This window comes from Urocitellus parryii, chromosome 8 (assembly GCF_045843805.1).
Source record: "Urocitellus parryii isolate mUroPar1 chromosome 8, mUroPar1.hap1, whole genome shotgun sequence".
In the NCBI taxonomy this organism is placed as follows: Eukaryota; Metazoa; Chordata; class Mammalia; order Rodentia; family Sciuridae; genus Urocitellus; species Urocitellus parryii.
Window position 1 is genome coordinate 90,998,832 of NC_135538.1, and position 18,534 is coordinate 91,017,365.

The 18,534-nt window shown below is 30.4% G+C and overlaps 1 protein-coding gene across 1 annotated transcript in view; it reads left to right on the top strand.

Annotated features, from left to right (window-relative positions):
- Window positions 1-18,534, top strand: part of Eys (EGF-like photoreceptor maintenance factor) — a 1,574,159-nt gene that overhangs the window by 522,440 nt on the left and 1,033,185 nt on the right. The window contains 1 exon segment of the mRNA XM_077801488.1: window positions 1,152-1,297. Coding sequence (XP_077657614.1) covers window positions 1,152-1,297 — 146 coding nt within the window.

Sequence of the window (18,534 nt, forward strand, 5' to 3'; positions counted from 1 at the left end):
GTCTGGGCCCACTGTGAGGCAGAACATCCCGGTGGAAAGTTGTGCAAGAGGAAAGCAGCACAGAACATGACAATCAGGGAGCAGAGAAGCTCTGCTCACCAGGGACAAAATATAGACCCCAAAGGCCATCCTCTAGTAACGCAACTCTTATAGCCACAACCTACCTGCCTACAGTTACCGCCCAGTTAATCCACATCAGTGGACTAAAGGGCTGTTTGGATTAAGCCTATTAAAACCCAGTCATTACACTTCTAAACTTTAATTTATTGTCTCACACATGAGCTTTTAGGCGATACTTCATATCTAAAATGTAACACTAGGTAAATCTATTTTTGAGAAGTGTACTTTTCATATAAATTAAATTTAATGTATGGAATTATTTTGATATTTTAATTTATATGTATCAATTTAGGTAGAGTTTAACACAGGTTAAATTATCTCTTTTTGTTGTTGTTGTTAGTCCTAGTTAATTTTGAGAAAAATCAGAATCAGCATAAATCAATATACAAGATAAAGTGGGGACAATTAGAGATTGAAGAAGGGATCACTCACGTGAAGTTTCTATGAATACTTCTTCATGGCAAGGCTATTTAAGAGGCATCACCTTTTGATGCCCTTTTGATACTCTACCAAGTGTAGATATTTGAACCTGATATTTAAGCATTGAATTACGTCTGATTTTTGAACAGCTGTCAATATGGTTCAGTATTCATGAAGTTGTTGCTGATAAAGGGATTTAAAAAATTTTTAACTGGAAGGCTTTGATATCAGAAAAATACCATTCATCTTATAGGAGAGTAATCTTATACTTTCAAAAGAGAATATAGATGAAGGTTTTATACTAATACCATAGAAAACACAGTTATAGAATTAAGGTCAATAATATTTATCAAACTTAAATAATTATTTATTCAACTCATTTCTTTAAAAATATGTCTTGTAACAAATATTTTTGCAGAAAAAATATTTTGGAAGTAAAATTCTGTATTAAAAAACCAAAATGTATATGTTATTGTTTATTTAAATTAAGTCAAAAGTTTTAATCTAATATTTGCACATAAATTGTATGCATATATATGTATACATAAATTGTATGTATGTGTATATATATATAATTCTTTATTATTTCTCATTTTCCTACATTTCTCTAGATTTTTATGTAACTGTGAACCTGGATACTATGGATCTTTGTGTGAATTGAATGTAAATGAATGTAAAACCCAACCTTGTCCAGGTGGAGAAAATTGTGTCAACAGAACTAGTGGACATACCTGTCTCTGTGCTCCTGGGTATACAGGTAAACCTATAACTGATTGTCCTATCTGTGTCAGCATACTACTGTTTGTAAATACATGACAACCTCATTTTTATAAGCCACAAATGGCAACTTGTTGGATGCAAAAAGGGCAGGAAGGTCTAGATTCTTGGTCAAAGTGTAAAAGAATTAATGAGAATTAAAATCATGATCGTTTTTTTAATCAACAGTTTGGTAAGTACTAGGATTATAGTTTAATGTAATTTAAATTAGTATACCCTTTTAAATAGAATGTATCTGAAGTATGTTTGCATAGCTATAATACAGGGAAAAGTATGGGTATGTGAATAAGAAAATTAACTGTAACTGTTAAAAATTTCATTTTTTAAAATAATAAGTTTAGCTCTTCCTGAACACTTGTATGTGTTTAAATAAGAAAATCAGGGAAAAGTTTTTGTTTTAAAGTTCAAGCAGAAATCAAAATATGGAGTTAGCTATCTTAATATTAATTATTCCACAACATAAATACTATCCAAACATAAAGATAAAATTTATCAAGGAACTTACAAAAGGTAGAGATGCATTAGACCACTAAAAAAGCTGCATTGTTTAGCACAACAGTATAATGATGTGTATCTAACAAGAATCAAGCCTCAATTTGTTATCTGAATTTTGTAGTGCTAGATTCATATGGGTTCCTATTCTGAGGACTCTAATACTGAGTTCTTTGCTGATAGGAGTAAAAATCACTAGAAAAATGGGAGTAAGATTGGCATGCAAAAATGATAAGGAAGTAAAAGCATTTCCAGAGAACAAGGTATCAAAAAGTAAAAAAGTTTAGTGACCTGAAAAAGAACATTAAAGTGTCTTTTTTAAAGGATATTGATGGTCTCAGGAAAAGTACCTTGGTAACAATTATTACATGCTCAAAAGTCTCAGCAAGAGGAAAGAACATTAAACAGAACATTCAATATACTGATAATTGGTAATCAAAGGAGTTATTCACCCTTCCATTATTATAACAAAATACCTAATTTTTTTTTAATTACGAAGAGGAAAGCTTATTTAAATTATTTTTTTGCATACTCATTATCTGCATATTTTATTACATAAATAAGGAGCATTAACATTTTGCTATAAAATGCTATACCTCCTAAGTTTTTTATTGCTTATTCTCTTCTGGGTTACTAAGATTTCTATTTAGGACTACATATATCCCATTAGCAAAGCCATACACCATGATGTTAACATTGCTTTGGTCAATGCAGTTGATAGTGTTGAAATAAGAAATGACACATCAAGTTCAACATGAGTGTGAAACATATTCTATGAAGCTGCTGCTGCTGTGCTATGTATGTATATGTATGTTGAGGGTAACACACCAAGCACTTTCCTCTTGCATGCTAGGCAAGCAATTTACCAATGAAATACATTCCTAGTTCCTGTGAAACTTTTAATATAGCACTTGCTTTGACATTTTACATTTACCCTAATCCTTCAAGGGTTAAATATTTTTTTTTCTTTTCACGAGCTATATCTTTACATTACAAAATACAGTGCCTACCATTATTTCAAAATACTATTGGCTAATATGCTACCAGTGGCAAATTAAAGATTTTGTGATGTGTGTTTCTGTGACAATTAAAAAAAAACGTAATCAAATTGTTGACTTTAATAAATAGGATTTAACTTTTCTTACATAAGAACTCTGTAGGTAGACAGCAACCAAGGTTGGTACTAGCTTGACAGTAACAGGCTAGGTTATGATTTCTTAGTATTTAATTCATATTTATAGTTTCAGGACTCAGAATTGCTGTTGCACTTTTAGTCATTATGTCTATACTCCAGTCAGGAAAAGGAAGAAGAGTGGTGTCAACTGCATTGACCCCTTCTCTCAGGAAATCCTTCCCAGAATACAAATAAAAGATTTCTGTTAATACTGTATTGACCAGAACTGCCTCACATGGGCATTTTTAGCTGTAGAGGAAGGTGAGAAATTAAAAATTTATGTCTTATAAAATGTACCACTGAATATAGTAAGGTAATATTTAATTATAAAGTATGTGTTACATTTAGTTTTATATTAAGTATGACCTCTGCCTGCATGTTCAAAAGGAGGTTATTCTCCTCAAGAGAGTTCCATGTACTTGTTTTCCTCTACATGCTACTTTGACATCAAATTTCATCTTCTCTGTCATTCAAGGATACAGGAAGCTTTTTGTTATTCTCAGACACTTGTAGCATTTATTTTGTCTTAAGCTCTGCTGCAAGTCCTTCTTTCTTTCAGCCCCTAAAGCTCTAGGATTTTGTGAAAAGATATTCAATTCTATTCATTTCCCTTCTATTCTGTTTCCAAGAAGTCATGACAATGTAAGATTTTACTTAGAGAATCTTACATTTTAAGACGCAACTTTTGCATGCCTCTTTTATATTTGTCAAGATCACACATCCAATAGTGACAGAGCCAGATCCAAAATATACATCCCTTTCTCTTCCAGTTTTTTGTTTATCCTAATTTCACTTCACCTGAAAAGGTAAAATTTGTGAGAAATGAAACTAGTTTACACTGAAGCAAGAGGAAAGAACATTAAACAGAACATTCAATATACTGATAATTGGTAATCAAAGGAGTTATTCACCCTTCCATTATTATAACAAAATACCTAATTTTTTTTTAATTACGAAGAGGAAAGCTTATTTTAGCTCAGAGTTTTGAAAGTTTAAGACAATGGTTGGTTCACATCATTGTTTTGGGACCTGTGTTGAGGCAGTTCATTATGATAGAAAATATCTATCATACTGTGACTGAGCAAGTCATTCACCTCATGGTTGCTAGGAGGAAAAGATAGCAAGAAGAAGAGACCATGGGTCCATAATCCTTCAAGGACATGCCTCCACTGACCTAAAATTTCCCATTCTACTCCTTCTCTTAAAGATTTGCCCACCTTTCAATGCCATCAGGTTGTAGACCAAACCTTTAAACCATAGCAGCAAATGTAAGGAATATTAAGCTTCATCTGTATCTATTAATTCATTTAATCTAGTTCTTAAGGATTCTTTCCTTAACTCTATACCCAGAAAGGATTTCATGATCCTTCCTATTCTAAAGCAATAAACTTTCATGAAGACTACATTATATATTAAGTGTGGACATATTATTATTAATGCAATAATGTTTCACTCTATGAATTACCTGTTGATTCTTCGTGATAATCAAGACTATTTTAATTACCTGTTGATGCTTTGTCATAATCAAGACTGACATGGTTCCAAGTGTCATGATGATTTCTAGAATGTGGAACTGGAGTTGACAATAAACTAACATGTACAAAATTGATTACTTAAAACTATTCTGTGATTCATTTATCCATATTTTTATTAATAAAAGATATCACAGCATCCAAATTTCACACACAATATTTTGAATGAATTTAGAGTTCATAAAAAAAAACAGCAGTGACATATAATGAAAGGCTTAACTTCCGTCATAAAGAAACAAAATTAATTAATCATTCTATTCTTTGCTTTGAAGAATATTTCCTCATGAATTTGTCTTAATTTAATTTTGTATCTATTTAACAAAGATAAAAATATTTTAAAAATTTCCTTTAAAATAGAATAAATCATTATTTAGCAAAAAAGTCTTTCTCAATCAGACACGATTTTACTTATATGTTTATAAAATATAAAGAGTTTATGAATTGTGTTTCTGAACTTCAAACACATGTGGTAATTTCTATATACCTATATTTATATTAACCCTTCTATGATTACTAGAAACTATAACACAAAAACGTGTATTTCCTAGACATAGTAATATGGATAATAGTTCCATCTAGAAAATATAGAAATGCAAATAAATAGTTTGAATTAATGAAATATAATTATATTTTTTCTGAAAGTTCCATATTTTTCCTCAGGTATATTTCATACACACAAACAGGCATAAAATTGTAAGCAGTTATAATATTTTCTATGTTTGAGATAACTAGGCTATCTTTTGATTACTTTATAGAGGCAAATATGCAAATTTCATGATAAATACAATAATCTTTGTGTACTTATCTGTAATTATGTTAGTTTTCCAGAACCTAAATAATATTTTTTAAAAGGCTATTAGTTTTAACTTGGTTTTGTCTCTGTAAATCTTGATCAACGCTCTGTCTAGCCAATTTTTTTCTTATATCTCCAAAATAGTAAGTTATTAGAAAAGAACTTTTTCATCTTCATACTATCAACTACCAATCTATGTCTGCTTTTCTGTGTTCTTGTCAATGGCCAACCCATCTTCTTGAGTGGATTCTGTGCTTTATCACCTATTATTAAAGACTATTCATCCTGTAATTATTTTCTGTAGTATAATTTCTTTCCTCCATGCTTTGTCTCTGCTTTTGACATATATTAATGTTTAACTCTTTCTCATCTGATTTTTCAGTCTTACCCTTTTTGCACATTTCTGTTAACCAACTTTCCTTTTCTAACTTTTAAAAACAGAATTATCAAACTTATTATATCAATTTTTTCATGTCCTATTCTCTGGTTAATCCACTAACTATCATGCTTTTAATCCTAAGAGTAAAAGGATACTCTTCATTTTGGAAGTCAGTGATTATCCCTTCTTCCCTGAGATTGTAGGTAAATATAATTTCCTTCTCTTAGTCACATCATGCTTAATATCTCACATACTCCTGAAAAATACTTTCTAACTTTTCCTCCATGTTTCCACAGTCACTGATTTCATTATTGCTAATTTCTACCTGTAACAGATGCTATAACTGTTTAGAACTTTCTTATTAGTCTCCCTTCTTTATATATGTATTGATTAAGGAATTGCATTTAGATTTTTGTTTAAATATCGTATGGATTCTGATAATTCCAAAATTTCTTACATAAGTCTTGGCTTCTCTCCTGAACTCCCAATTTGTATTATTAAATAACTGCTCAACATGTCCATTCTTATGTCCCTATTACATACATAGCAAACTAATCCCGTGCTGACAGTTTATCACAACCATGTTCTACCACCCGGATTGTCCATCTTAGTGAATTGTATCATTATTTCTTTAGTTTCTCATGCAAAATTATGGAGTCATTCTTGATTCTTTGCTCACATTTCATTTTACAGCCTTGCAGAAATCCCACTGACCAAATCTCCAAAATATATTTTAATTCAACCACTTCTCACAAATTCCATTACAATCACCCTAGTGCAATAAACCATCATCTCATGCCTGAAATATAACATTTAAATTTGTCTTTATCTCAGTTTCTTGTCAAAGGAAAATATATTACCCATCTAGCAACCAAACTGCTCATTTTAAAATAAAAAGCAGATCACTTCACTCCCAAGTTGAGAATCTTTCACAGCTTCCTCTAATGATCAAATGAAACATGTACTCCTCATACTCCTTAGTTTAACCTGCTAAATCTTGCATAATCTTGTCTCTAGTTGCCTTTCAGATTATATGTCCTGCCACATTCTCCGTGCCTCTCACTATTGCTTCCACTGATACATCTGAATGTGAATCACTACTTGCAGATATGGCCATGGTTTTCTACCCTATTCTATGGGTTTCTCTGAGAAAACTATTCATAATATACAAACAATAAGACTGAGTCATTCTCTCTACCTATTTTCTTTCCTAATGGCAATGATACTCTCTAATCATTATATTTACTTCTTTATTTCCTTGAGCTGAAATCTCTCTCTTTTGTTCACTGTTGTATCTCAGTGCCTAGGAAAGTACAGGCACACAAATCTTTTTACATGAAAGAATTTTTTACACTTCAAGTAATTTGACTTCTTAACTTTTGTATGTTAATATAAATAACTTCTTTGTGAAGTCCAAGTTACCTCTATTATAATGCAAAGATTTGTACTTACAAGATTTTTTAAAATTTTCTTCCCATAATGCCATAAAGTAAATATATGTTTTCATTTTAATATCAAGAGCAAATAATAAACAGCATACTCATTTCTAAAATGGTGAATTTTTTTTGATTCTATGACAAACCAGAGAAGTATTTACAAGCCTGCAAATCAGGTTCTTTCTAAATCAAAATCATTATCTATTTGAATATATAATACCAATTCAAAATTCAAAGGTGTTAAATTTAATTTAATATTATGAAATAAAATTCTTTTATGCAATAAATCTGAAAGTGAAGTAAAATGCAAAATTTAAAACTTTATATTACTCATTAACCTGTAATAAATCTTTCTAAAATGAAACCTATGGCAAATTAAGCCAAGTGACCTTATCATTACTGATTCTTTACATAATATATACCAATCTTAAAGCATTAATTTTTATATCCTACAAAATAAGATGCTAAAAATAATGACTTGAGACGAAGTACTATCTATTAAAAATACATCAATTATGAGTTTATTATCCACTTATGTTAGTTTTTAGAGTGGTAGCATTTTTATGTCATAAATTTGACTATCTGATATTTTAGAGCAATTGGGCCTTGAGAAATTCTGTAGACACACCATTAAAATATGATTTTTATCTGAAGATTGAGAAATACATACTATGTAAAAAATATTAGTCAAAATAACCCTTAAAACCAGTTAATATCAAAATGTTTTATAGGACAATCAAATGTGTTAGGCACTGACACCTAGTCATTCTTTTTATTCCCAGGAGTAAGCAAAATATGAAGTACAGGAGTCTCAGAGAAAGTCAGTATGAATAATAAACTGTTATCTAAATCCCACCAGAATATTTTATTGCCACCAATCTCACCATTGTAAACAGATTTTAGTGCAAGAAAAGAGATGTGTGTTCAAAGCACACTTCACTCCATGTAAAATGCACAAAGTTGTTTTGTTGGCAGATTGGGGTCAACTGTGTGGCCTTTGTGGAGGGTGACCAGTCTACAGGTGCCTTTCTGGAATGCAGGCCTTGACACTTTTTGCAATAGACATAGTAATCCATCTGGTGGCAAAGTCCATATCCTTTTGGCCATCTCAGATTGAGCTGCTTTGGGAATGAGCAGTTCTGAGTGAGTTTTGAGTGAGTTCAGAGTGAGCTCACCTCAGCTGCTTACTGAGTCTCTGCTCCCCTCATGATCTTTTTCCAGTACTGTTGAAGCCATCTTAGCTCAAGCTCAAAATACAAGGATTTAATATACCTGAGTTACCCTTCAAATTCTGAAAGTTGGAATGAAGCTTATAAATATTCCAACCACCTGCTTCATCTGTAGATAATCCTGATTATATTATCCACTCCTTAAAGGTCACTGTGTAACCATGCTCTCCTTGTCCACAATATAGTCATTATAAGGTCTTTTCCATTGACTTTCATTATTCTCTCATCTCATCTCTCTTCTCCTTCATTGTTACTTCCTAAGGTCTCCTATTAAGTACATTATTGCACAAAAGTTATCTTCTCAGATTTGGATTTCGGCAGAGTCCAAATGAAGACATGGGAATAAGGTACACAGAACCTAGGTGTTGTTATTTTCTATAAAAATTTTTTTCATGAGTATGTGACATGTTGGTATTAGAAGGACAGATGTTTTCTAACCTGAAGGTGAAGTAAAGAGAACCTGATGTCCTTACTCAAATTTTACTTCTTTTGATTAAGTGAATCTAACATTATTTCACCTATGAAAACTATGAAAACTAGAGAATGATACTGTGAATACACAGCCTTCTAAAGTGCAGTACAAAACTGAGAAGAGAGACATATCTTTATGCTTGAGACTGAAGAATTCTCCTAGTCTCTAAATGACTATTAATGGCATCTCCAGACAGTGAATTATTTATCTGCAGCATAGCACCTGTCCAAACTGCCAGCATTTAATGTCAGTGTTCTGTGGTTCTGCACTGTTGCTAGATTTAAACAAATCTTAAAGACATCTTAAAATCAAAGTATTGAAGCACTACAGGTACATCGATAGTGGCTTTTAATGAGATAAATAAATAGAAATACAATCCAAACATCTTTGAAGACCTTCATGGGTCCTTTCTATCTCATGACCAGAATAGGGTTTATTTTCTTTGAGTAATTGTGGGAAGAGCTAAGGGACAAAAAAAATCTTTATCTAACTGTGCTATTCCTCAAAATATGCAGTGAACATGTTGAGAATGAGGCACCTCCCAGACAATTTTCCAATTCAAATAAATGTTCAGTTCATTGCCTTGAGCCACTGAACCTCTTCAACTCACCTTACCCATCTCATGCAAGGGCAGATCTAAATCTGGGTTTATTCTAGCTTGAAGATCTGAGTAGCTATCATAGTGAATGACTAGCAACTGTGAAATTCCTTGACCAGCAAACCAAGAAAGAACCAAAAAAAAAAATGAGTTTCTGAGACAAAATTAGTGCCAAATAGTTGCTTTAAATAATTTACAGTATACGAAATTTCAGTCTCTGTTATTTTCAGCCTGTAGCTTTTCCTAGCAACTGATTTTAGAAGACAAAAAACCTGGAATATTAAAAAATACATTCACATTCTTCCACTTTCTCATTGTTCTAATTTTTATTTGAAGAGGACTCAAGACAAAGACACAGGGTCTAATTTTTCATTGTTTTATTGCATTATACTTCTATAAATAAGTAAATTATTATTATATACATCTTTATTTGTAACTGTAATACACATTATACTAATATATTTATTTATAAAGTATATAAGGGTATTTTCAAATCAACACAATTAAGGTATAGAATATTCCCATGAATATGGTGAGTTTCATAATTATTCTTTCCAATCATATGTACCCAAAGCCAATCATTCTGATTTCTATCATTATAGATTAGATATACATTATCTTTTAGAATCATATTATGTGATAATGCATCACATATTCTTTTCCTTCTCACTTATTTTTTCATGCTGTTATGTGAATCACTAATTCATTATTTTTAATGCTATGTTATAAATATTATGTAAAGATAAACTAAGATGTGTTATATACTCCATTCTATGGTACTATAAATTATGTATTCATTCTTCCAATAATGTTCATTTTTTTCTGTTCACAGCTGGTATGACTAAAGCTGTCATGAATATTTGTAAGTCAACTTTATAGAAAAAGATTCTGAGTTCTTCCATGTAAATATCTAGTATTGGATTGGATGATAAGTTTGGTGTATGTTTAACTTTATAAAGCTGTCACACTTTTGTTAAAGAAGTTGTGCCATTTTCATTTTCATAGACATAATATGGGAATTTCAGGTGGTTAACATATACTCTAACATTTTAAAGCAGTTTGTTTTTTAATTTAGACATTGTATCCTGGTACAAAATTACATATTCAATGATTGTAAATTGTAATTTTTAAAAAATGAATAAGGATATGAAGCAATTTATATGCTTATTTTCCATGTATAGATCTTCCTTTGTGAGGCTCTGTTCAAGATTTTGACCATGTTTTTCTTTGGTCTTTGTCCAGTTGAGCTTCAGTAGTTCTTTACATTTTGAATACAGATAGGTAGATAGGTAGGTAAATAAACTGATGCATACATACTTAGGAGATAGGTAGAATTCCTTTGTCAAAGAAAGATTCTGTTAATGTTTTCTCCCAGTCTTTATATCGCCTATACTTTTTCTTAACTATACTTTTCTCCAATTTTTATCATGGTAAAATATGTATACCACAAAATTTTCTTCTCTCATTCTTTTGGGTGTATACTCACAAATCTTCTCTCATTCTTTTGGGTGTATACTCACAAATGGAATTATAGGATCAAAGTGTAATTCTATTTTTAATTATTAGAACAACTTTACTGTTTTCCATAGCAGCTATATCCTTTTACACTCCCACCAACAGTACAAAAGAGGTCCACATTTTTCACATTATTTATTTATTTCATTTTAATTTTTGTTGTTGTTTTGTTTGAGATGTTCCCATTGGTCTCAAACTCTTGGGCTCAAGTGGTTCTCCTCCTCAGCTTCCCCAAAGCTGGCAATATAGGCACTGCCAGTACACTGCCAGTACACAATGCTGTTTCTTACAGCATTCACTATGTGGCCCAACATTTGGTCTACCTTGGAAAAATGTCTCATGTACACTTGAAAAGAATGTGCATGCTTGTGCTTGTGAGTAAAGCATCCTGTATAGGCCTGTTAGATCTTGTTGTTTTACTATGTTAGTTAAACAAACTAGTCGTTTTACTTACTAGTTATGATTGTCATCTCTCTGGTTGTTCTATTGATTATTGAGAGTGGTACATTGGAGTCTCCATTATTGCAAAAACAGTCTAGTTCTTTCTTCAGTCAGTTTATGCTTCATATATTTTGATGGTCTCTCATCAGATGCATAAATCTTTATAATTTATACCCTATCACTCTATTAAACTTCTATTAATATATATTGTTTTTGTTACTTAAATTCTTTATTTCAAGTACATTTTGTTTGATATTATACAGTCACCCTTGCTCATTTTGGCTAATATTTGTGTGAATTCTCTTTTTCCATCTTTTTCACTTTCAACTTTTTTTTTTTTTGTGGGGAATCTGTCTCAGATTTATCTCTTATGGATAGTGCATAGTGGGATCACACATTCGATTATACCAATTTCTGTGTTTTGTTTTGTTTTTTTTTTGATGGGAGAATTGAATCTATTTACATATGAAGTAAATTATTGATCTGGAGATAATTTTTCCATTTTGCTGTTTGTGTTCCATATGTCTTATAGCTTTTTTGTCCACCATTTACAGAGGGTTCTCTATTTCCATGGATTCCATTCCATGACAAACAAGTATAGAGATATTTAGAAAGATAATGTATATGTGCAAACTTTTTTTCTCATCATTATTCCCTAAACAGTAGAGTATGGCGATTATTCATATAGCATTTACATTGTATTAAATATTGTAAATGATCTAAATATTATTTAAAGAATGAAGGAGGATGTATGTGGGTTCCATGTAAACAGTACACCATTTAATAAAAGGCTTTTATGGTTTCAGTTTCTTGTGTTGGAATTTCAGTCCTCAGTGCAGTTGTGTTGAAAAATGGGACCTTTAGGAGGTAACTGGGCTCATCCCTTATAAATGCATTAATAGATGAATGGGTTATCATTCTAATGTGACTTTGCCATTAAAGTGAACTCTGTATGGCTTGTTTGCTCTGTAATACAGAAGATTCTGCTGCTAAAAGTACACTTGCAGAAAGCTACTTCAGTTCAGTGTTCTTTCTCTTCTTCCTTCAGCAAACATTGTATTTTACAATTAGAGATTTCAAAATAAGTATACTTAATTGGAAAGTATGATACATTTCTTCCTTTAAAATGTAGTTTCTTAAATAGATAAGATACTAGAGAATTATTATTCTCTGATTTCAATTGTGATTTTTTAAAGTTATGATTTTTATCATTACTTAAAACAAACTTCATTTTATATTTAATATAACAGGTTTCTCTTTTTTACTTGTAACTCAGATTCAGCAAGGGACCTATGACTTTTGAGTTTAACTGGAAAAAAAAAGTCTTGTTCCCAATGGATGTGAGCATTTGTTCATAATGTATTACTCCATGCTCAGTAGTTTTTATTTGCTGTGACATTACTAAAAAGTGAATTAATCTTATCTCACACTTTCTTTAAATTTTATCCTATTTAAACTGCAACACAATAACTTGGATACTTTGGATACAGTATGATGATATGGATACACATATGCATTATGGAATGATCAAATCAGAATATTTAGCGTTATCTATTACCTCAAACTTCTATCCTTTATTTTTGTTGTTTTAATAACATCCAAATCTACTCCTCTAGCAGTCATGCTTTAAGGATTTTTTAATACATTGAAATAGAGGACACAGACAAAATTCTTGACTTCATGAAACTTTATGTTCATGGGAAGATACTAATAATATATAAATAATTTAAATAATTATAAATTAAGGGAATGCTGGAAATAAAATGGAAATGATACTATAATAAGGTAGCTATGGGATACTTTATTGTAATACATAATTTTGTTCAATATTCTGATCATATATATTGTAAATTTGGGTTTTTAAAATAGAATATGATGAAGTTACATGAGATCACAGTCTTTCTGAAATAATTGGTGTTCTATTTAAATCTAGTAAGGAAGTAACAAACATGAAGTTCACCATTAGGGTAAGTTTATCTAGCTTTCCCATGAATAAATATTTTGTGACATTTATTGGTTTTAAATAGCTTAGAACCAATTATCACTACTAAGCTAAGAAAATATATCTATTTTTTGAATACAAAGATTTTTGAATTTTTTCATGAATGTATTCCAAAATTCCAAACAGTTCTTGACACATTAGGAGAGCTTGATAAGTATTTCAAAAGCAAATAAATACTAACATCATAAGACTGAGGGTAAGGTTTTTAAAAAAATCTAAAAATATATTTAAAATCGGATTATATATAGACACATTAATAGAGGCAGTCTTGAAAAAATTTTGATATATTACATAAATTTTCTTTGCATGCTATATAACAATCTGTGATATTACAGCTTTTTTTAATAAAATCTACATGAGTATGTTAATTACCCACAGGGTTTTATTAAAGAAATAAAATCAAAATTAATGATTCTTTCAGTGAAGCTTGTCTAATGATGTCAGTTGTCTCATGAAAGTTCATTGTATAACAAATGTTAATTGGAGATAAAAGAACAAGAAATGTACACAAATAATTACAATTTACTTAGTCTGAGGGGTTTTTCAAAACTAGGATCTAATATTGTATGATTTCATAATAAGGACAGAGAATTTTTAGGGAGTCAAGCAAGAAGGAAATTTGTGTCACTTGCTTAAAATTCAGAGATCAAAATATCTTAATATTGAACTACATGTTATAATAGTACAAATACATCTAAGAAAGAGCTCCTGCCATCAAAGATATGAAAGCCAGACTAAAAAGACAAACATAGGGAATTCAGATTTCATTGACAACTCATCCTTGATGTTGGGCTTTATAGACCTGGACAGATTGCTGGTCTCCATTTATAACCTAACCTTACTGGTAAATTGGGTCAAGAAAAGGAGAGTGAGAGGAATGGGAAAGTTGTGACATTTGGCATGGGCAATGTTTAAAAGAAACCGTCATATGATATTATGACCTTCTGAGTCAGGTATTATTTCCAGCTTACAACTGAGGAAATAAGACAAATAAGTTTGATGTCAAAATTATGGTAAAGGATTCAGAGATTTGTATGGTAGAGGATTCAGAATTGAAATCTACGTTTGGCATTATCTGAAGCATGTAACTCCATCTTCAGAAACCTTACATAAAAACTAACAAAAAAAGTATATACTCTTTCAAGTTTAATTATAATCATTATACATTCAATGATTATAATCATAATTATAAATCATTAGCAAATCAGTTATCTGAAGATGGAAATAGAACGCAGCATGTTGCCTTTGCTATTTCTTTCTTTTTTAATTTTTTATTTATTTTTATTTTTTTTGTAGTCCTGAGGATTGAACCCAGGGCCTTGTGCATGCAAGGCAACCGCTCTACTAACTGAGCAATATCTCCAGAGCTCCCTTTGATATTTCTATGCCTTTAATTAAATATCTAGATTTGATTGACTTTTATTGAATGATAGTTATATTCTAAACTAATTCATTCATAGTAAAGCCTACCTCTTTCCAAAATATAACCTGTTTTTAAAAGTTATTATGTGCTTAATACCAAGAAAGTAAACTTATTTTATATTTTTTAGGCATATGTATACATTTTTGGAAAATGAAGGTGACAGATTACCTATGCAACTATTAATGATGAACTGTTTCTATTTTTTTTATTTTAAAATCAATTCTCTTTCCTGTTTCTTTGCTTTTGATGTTAACAAGCTGCTCTTTTCTTTTGAAATAGAAAAATTAATATTTTCAGTACAGTACAGCCACTTTAAAAATGTATTATGTAACAACTTGGAAAGAATAACAAGTTTAATCTTCAAAGATATATTCAAATATAGATATACTAAATTATTATAAAATAAACCTATAAACATGATCTAATAACAAAATTCAATAGTGAAATCTAACATTGGAAAAATATAAGTAAGAATGGAAGAAAAGAATCACAGGAATTACACCTTATTATAAGTCTTTTGAGCATGTCCAAATTCTATCAATAAAAGAAGGAAAATTCTATTGCCCTTAAATATTTCAAAGGTTGTTGAATAAATAATAAACCACAGGGAAACATGACCTGTATTTGTATGTGAAGAGAAAAAAATGAGGAGATATTCATTTTCATATCTCTACTTTATAAAATGGCAATCAAATAATTTTGTTAGGTGAAAGAAATCCCAGGGTCTAAAGAAGAGGAGACATGCGAATTTTTTGATGCTCCTAGGATGCAGTTAATCAACTAGTGTAAGACTCTAACTAATAGGAATCTAAAAGAAAAAATAGTGAAGTTCCTTAAAGTTTCTACCTGATAAGTAAATTCTAAATATTCATGAGAGATTTGATTAAATATATAATCTCACCAGCCTGATGGCATGAATTGTCAGGAGCATTCAAGGTGAATAACAAGATTTTGGCAGTTTGCTAAATGTAACATTTTAATAAAAGTAAGATTAAAATGGTGTAAAAAATGAACAAAAACCAAGTTATCTTTTAGGGATAAACCATAATACCTCCATAACTTCATTTGACTGACTAATAACCACCTCAAAATTAAGCTGTTACTGATTTTTAAAAATATTTGATTTATTTTTATCTCATATTAGGAAAAGTCTTCATCATCTATCCCAGTCATAAACCTGTGAGCCATGTGATTCTAATATATCTCTCATTCCTATATTCAATTTCTCACTAAGGTATGTTAATTTACAGATCAAACTTCAATTATTCTACTTCTCTCATTCCACTACTTTTATAGATTTGTGTAGTCTAGGTTATCATTATATTTTATTAAATCTTCAAATCTAAGTTCCTGATATCTTCTATATCCTCATGCTACCTTTTACTTATCAGCGCCAAAATGAACAGATAGATTAATGAGGTAGAAAAAGATATACCATGCTAACACTAATACAAACAAATTTGTATTTTGGTAGAATTTGCATTCAGTCAAAAGATTGCATTGAATAATATAAACATTTTCTCATTATCACTTCTGCCAATTCATGAGCACGGGGAATTTTTTCACCTATTTGTGATTCTTTCAATTTTTTTTAAAAATCAGTGTTTTATAGTTTTCAGGATAGTTATTTCATATCATTTGTTAAACTTACACCTAAGTATATTATTATTGTTGTTGCTATCATAACTGGGATCGTTTTTCTTAAATTCCAATTTTAGATGGTATTTCATTAATATATAGAAATGCTACTGATTGGTGAATGTCAATTTTAATCCTGCAACTACACCAAATGTATTTGTCTTTTATCTGGTGTAGTCTTTAGGGTTTTCTGATGGTAGGTCACTTGGTGAAAAGAAGTAGCAAAAGTAAGCTTCCTTGTGTTATTGCTGATTTTAGAAGAAAATTTCCAAACTTTTCGCTATTGTTAACTATGATTTTGAAATAAATTATCTTTATTATGTTAAGTACATTCCCTCTATACATAAATTGTTGATATTTTTTTAACCATGGATACATGTTGAATTTTGTCAAATGCTTTTTTCTGGATCTATTGAGTTTTTTTTTTTCCTTCATTTTGTTAATGTGTTGCATCAAATTTACTGTTTTTTTTTTTTTTAAAGAGAGAGTGAGGGAGGGAGAGAGAGAGAGAGAGAGAGAGAGAGAGAGAGAGAGAGAGAGAATTTTAATATTTATTTCTTAGTTCTCTGTGGACACAACATCTCTGTTTGTATGTGGTGCTGAGGATCGAACCCGGGCCGCACGCATGCCAGGAGAACGAGCTACCGCTTGAGCCACATCCCCAGCCCCAAATTTACTGGTTTTTATATATTGTTCCATCCTTGCCTTCCATAGATAAAACCCACTTGATAATGGTATTTGTTCACATATTGAAAATCAATCCTTAAATTTGTATGGAAACTGAAAAGGCCTTTAATAACTAAAACAGTATGAAACAAAAGGAGCAAAGCTAGCAGTATCATACTCCCTCAATAAAAATCATATTTTAAAGTAATTTTAATAAAAACAGAATAATATTGGTACAGAAACAGACATGTCAACTGATGGAACAGGATACAAAGTTTAAAAATAGGTACACATTTATGGACGATTAATTTTCAAAACAGGTGCCAAGAACACCTTACAGGGAAAGGACACTTACTTCCATAAATGGTGTTGGACAAACTGGCTATTCACATGTAGAAGAATAAAAATAAATTTTTATCTCACACGATGTACAAAAATCAATTCAAAACAAATGAAATACTTAAATACAAAACCTGAAACTATAAAACTACTGGAAGAAAACATAAAGAAAGAGCTCCACAGCATTGATATTAGCAATGGATTTTGGATATGATTTCAAAAGGACAAATACCCTGTAAATAAATAAATAAATAGATGACATCAAACAAAAAACCATCTGCACGTGAAAGAAAACAAAATAAATATTGAAGAAATAGTTCACAGAACAGAAGAAAATATTTGCAGACCACACAACTGATAAGGGGTTCTTTGTAAGAAAAATATTTAATGAATTCAAAAGTGATTTGTGTATACACATAAAATACACATATAAATGTATATGTATTTATATGTGTGGTTATGTATATCTAATATGTATATATAATAAAATCAAACAAGCAAATTAAAGTGGGAAAAGAACTGAAATAATATTTCTAAAAGAAGACATACCAATAGTTAACATATACATTAAAAAATGCTCAAAATCACTATCATTGTGGAAATGCAACTTAAAACCTCAACCAGATATTACCTTACACCTGTCAGAATGGCTTTTATTACAAAAAAAAAAAAAGAAGAAAGGCTATAAGCATTGCTCAAGGACATGAAAAAATTCTTTTTTAAAAAATATAATTTTTGGTGATAAACACAGAACCCAGAGCCTCACACATGCTAAACAAGTGTTCTACCACTGCTTGTACATTCTCAGCTTCAAGAAGAGGATTCTTATACATTGTTGAATAGAAAATAAATAAATTCATCAACTATGAAAATATTCTGGGAAAAAAACTCAAAGTACCACATGATTCAATAATACTACTTCTGAGCACATGTTCAAAAGAATTGAAATAAATATGTTGAAAATATACGTCATACTGAGTACATTGCAGCATTATTCATAAAAAGCTAAGATATGGAATAAATCTATATATTCATCAAAAGAAAAATGGATAAAGTTAATGTAGTATATATACAAAATCCATTCATTC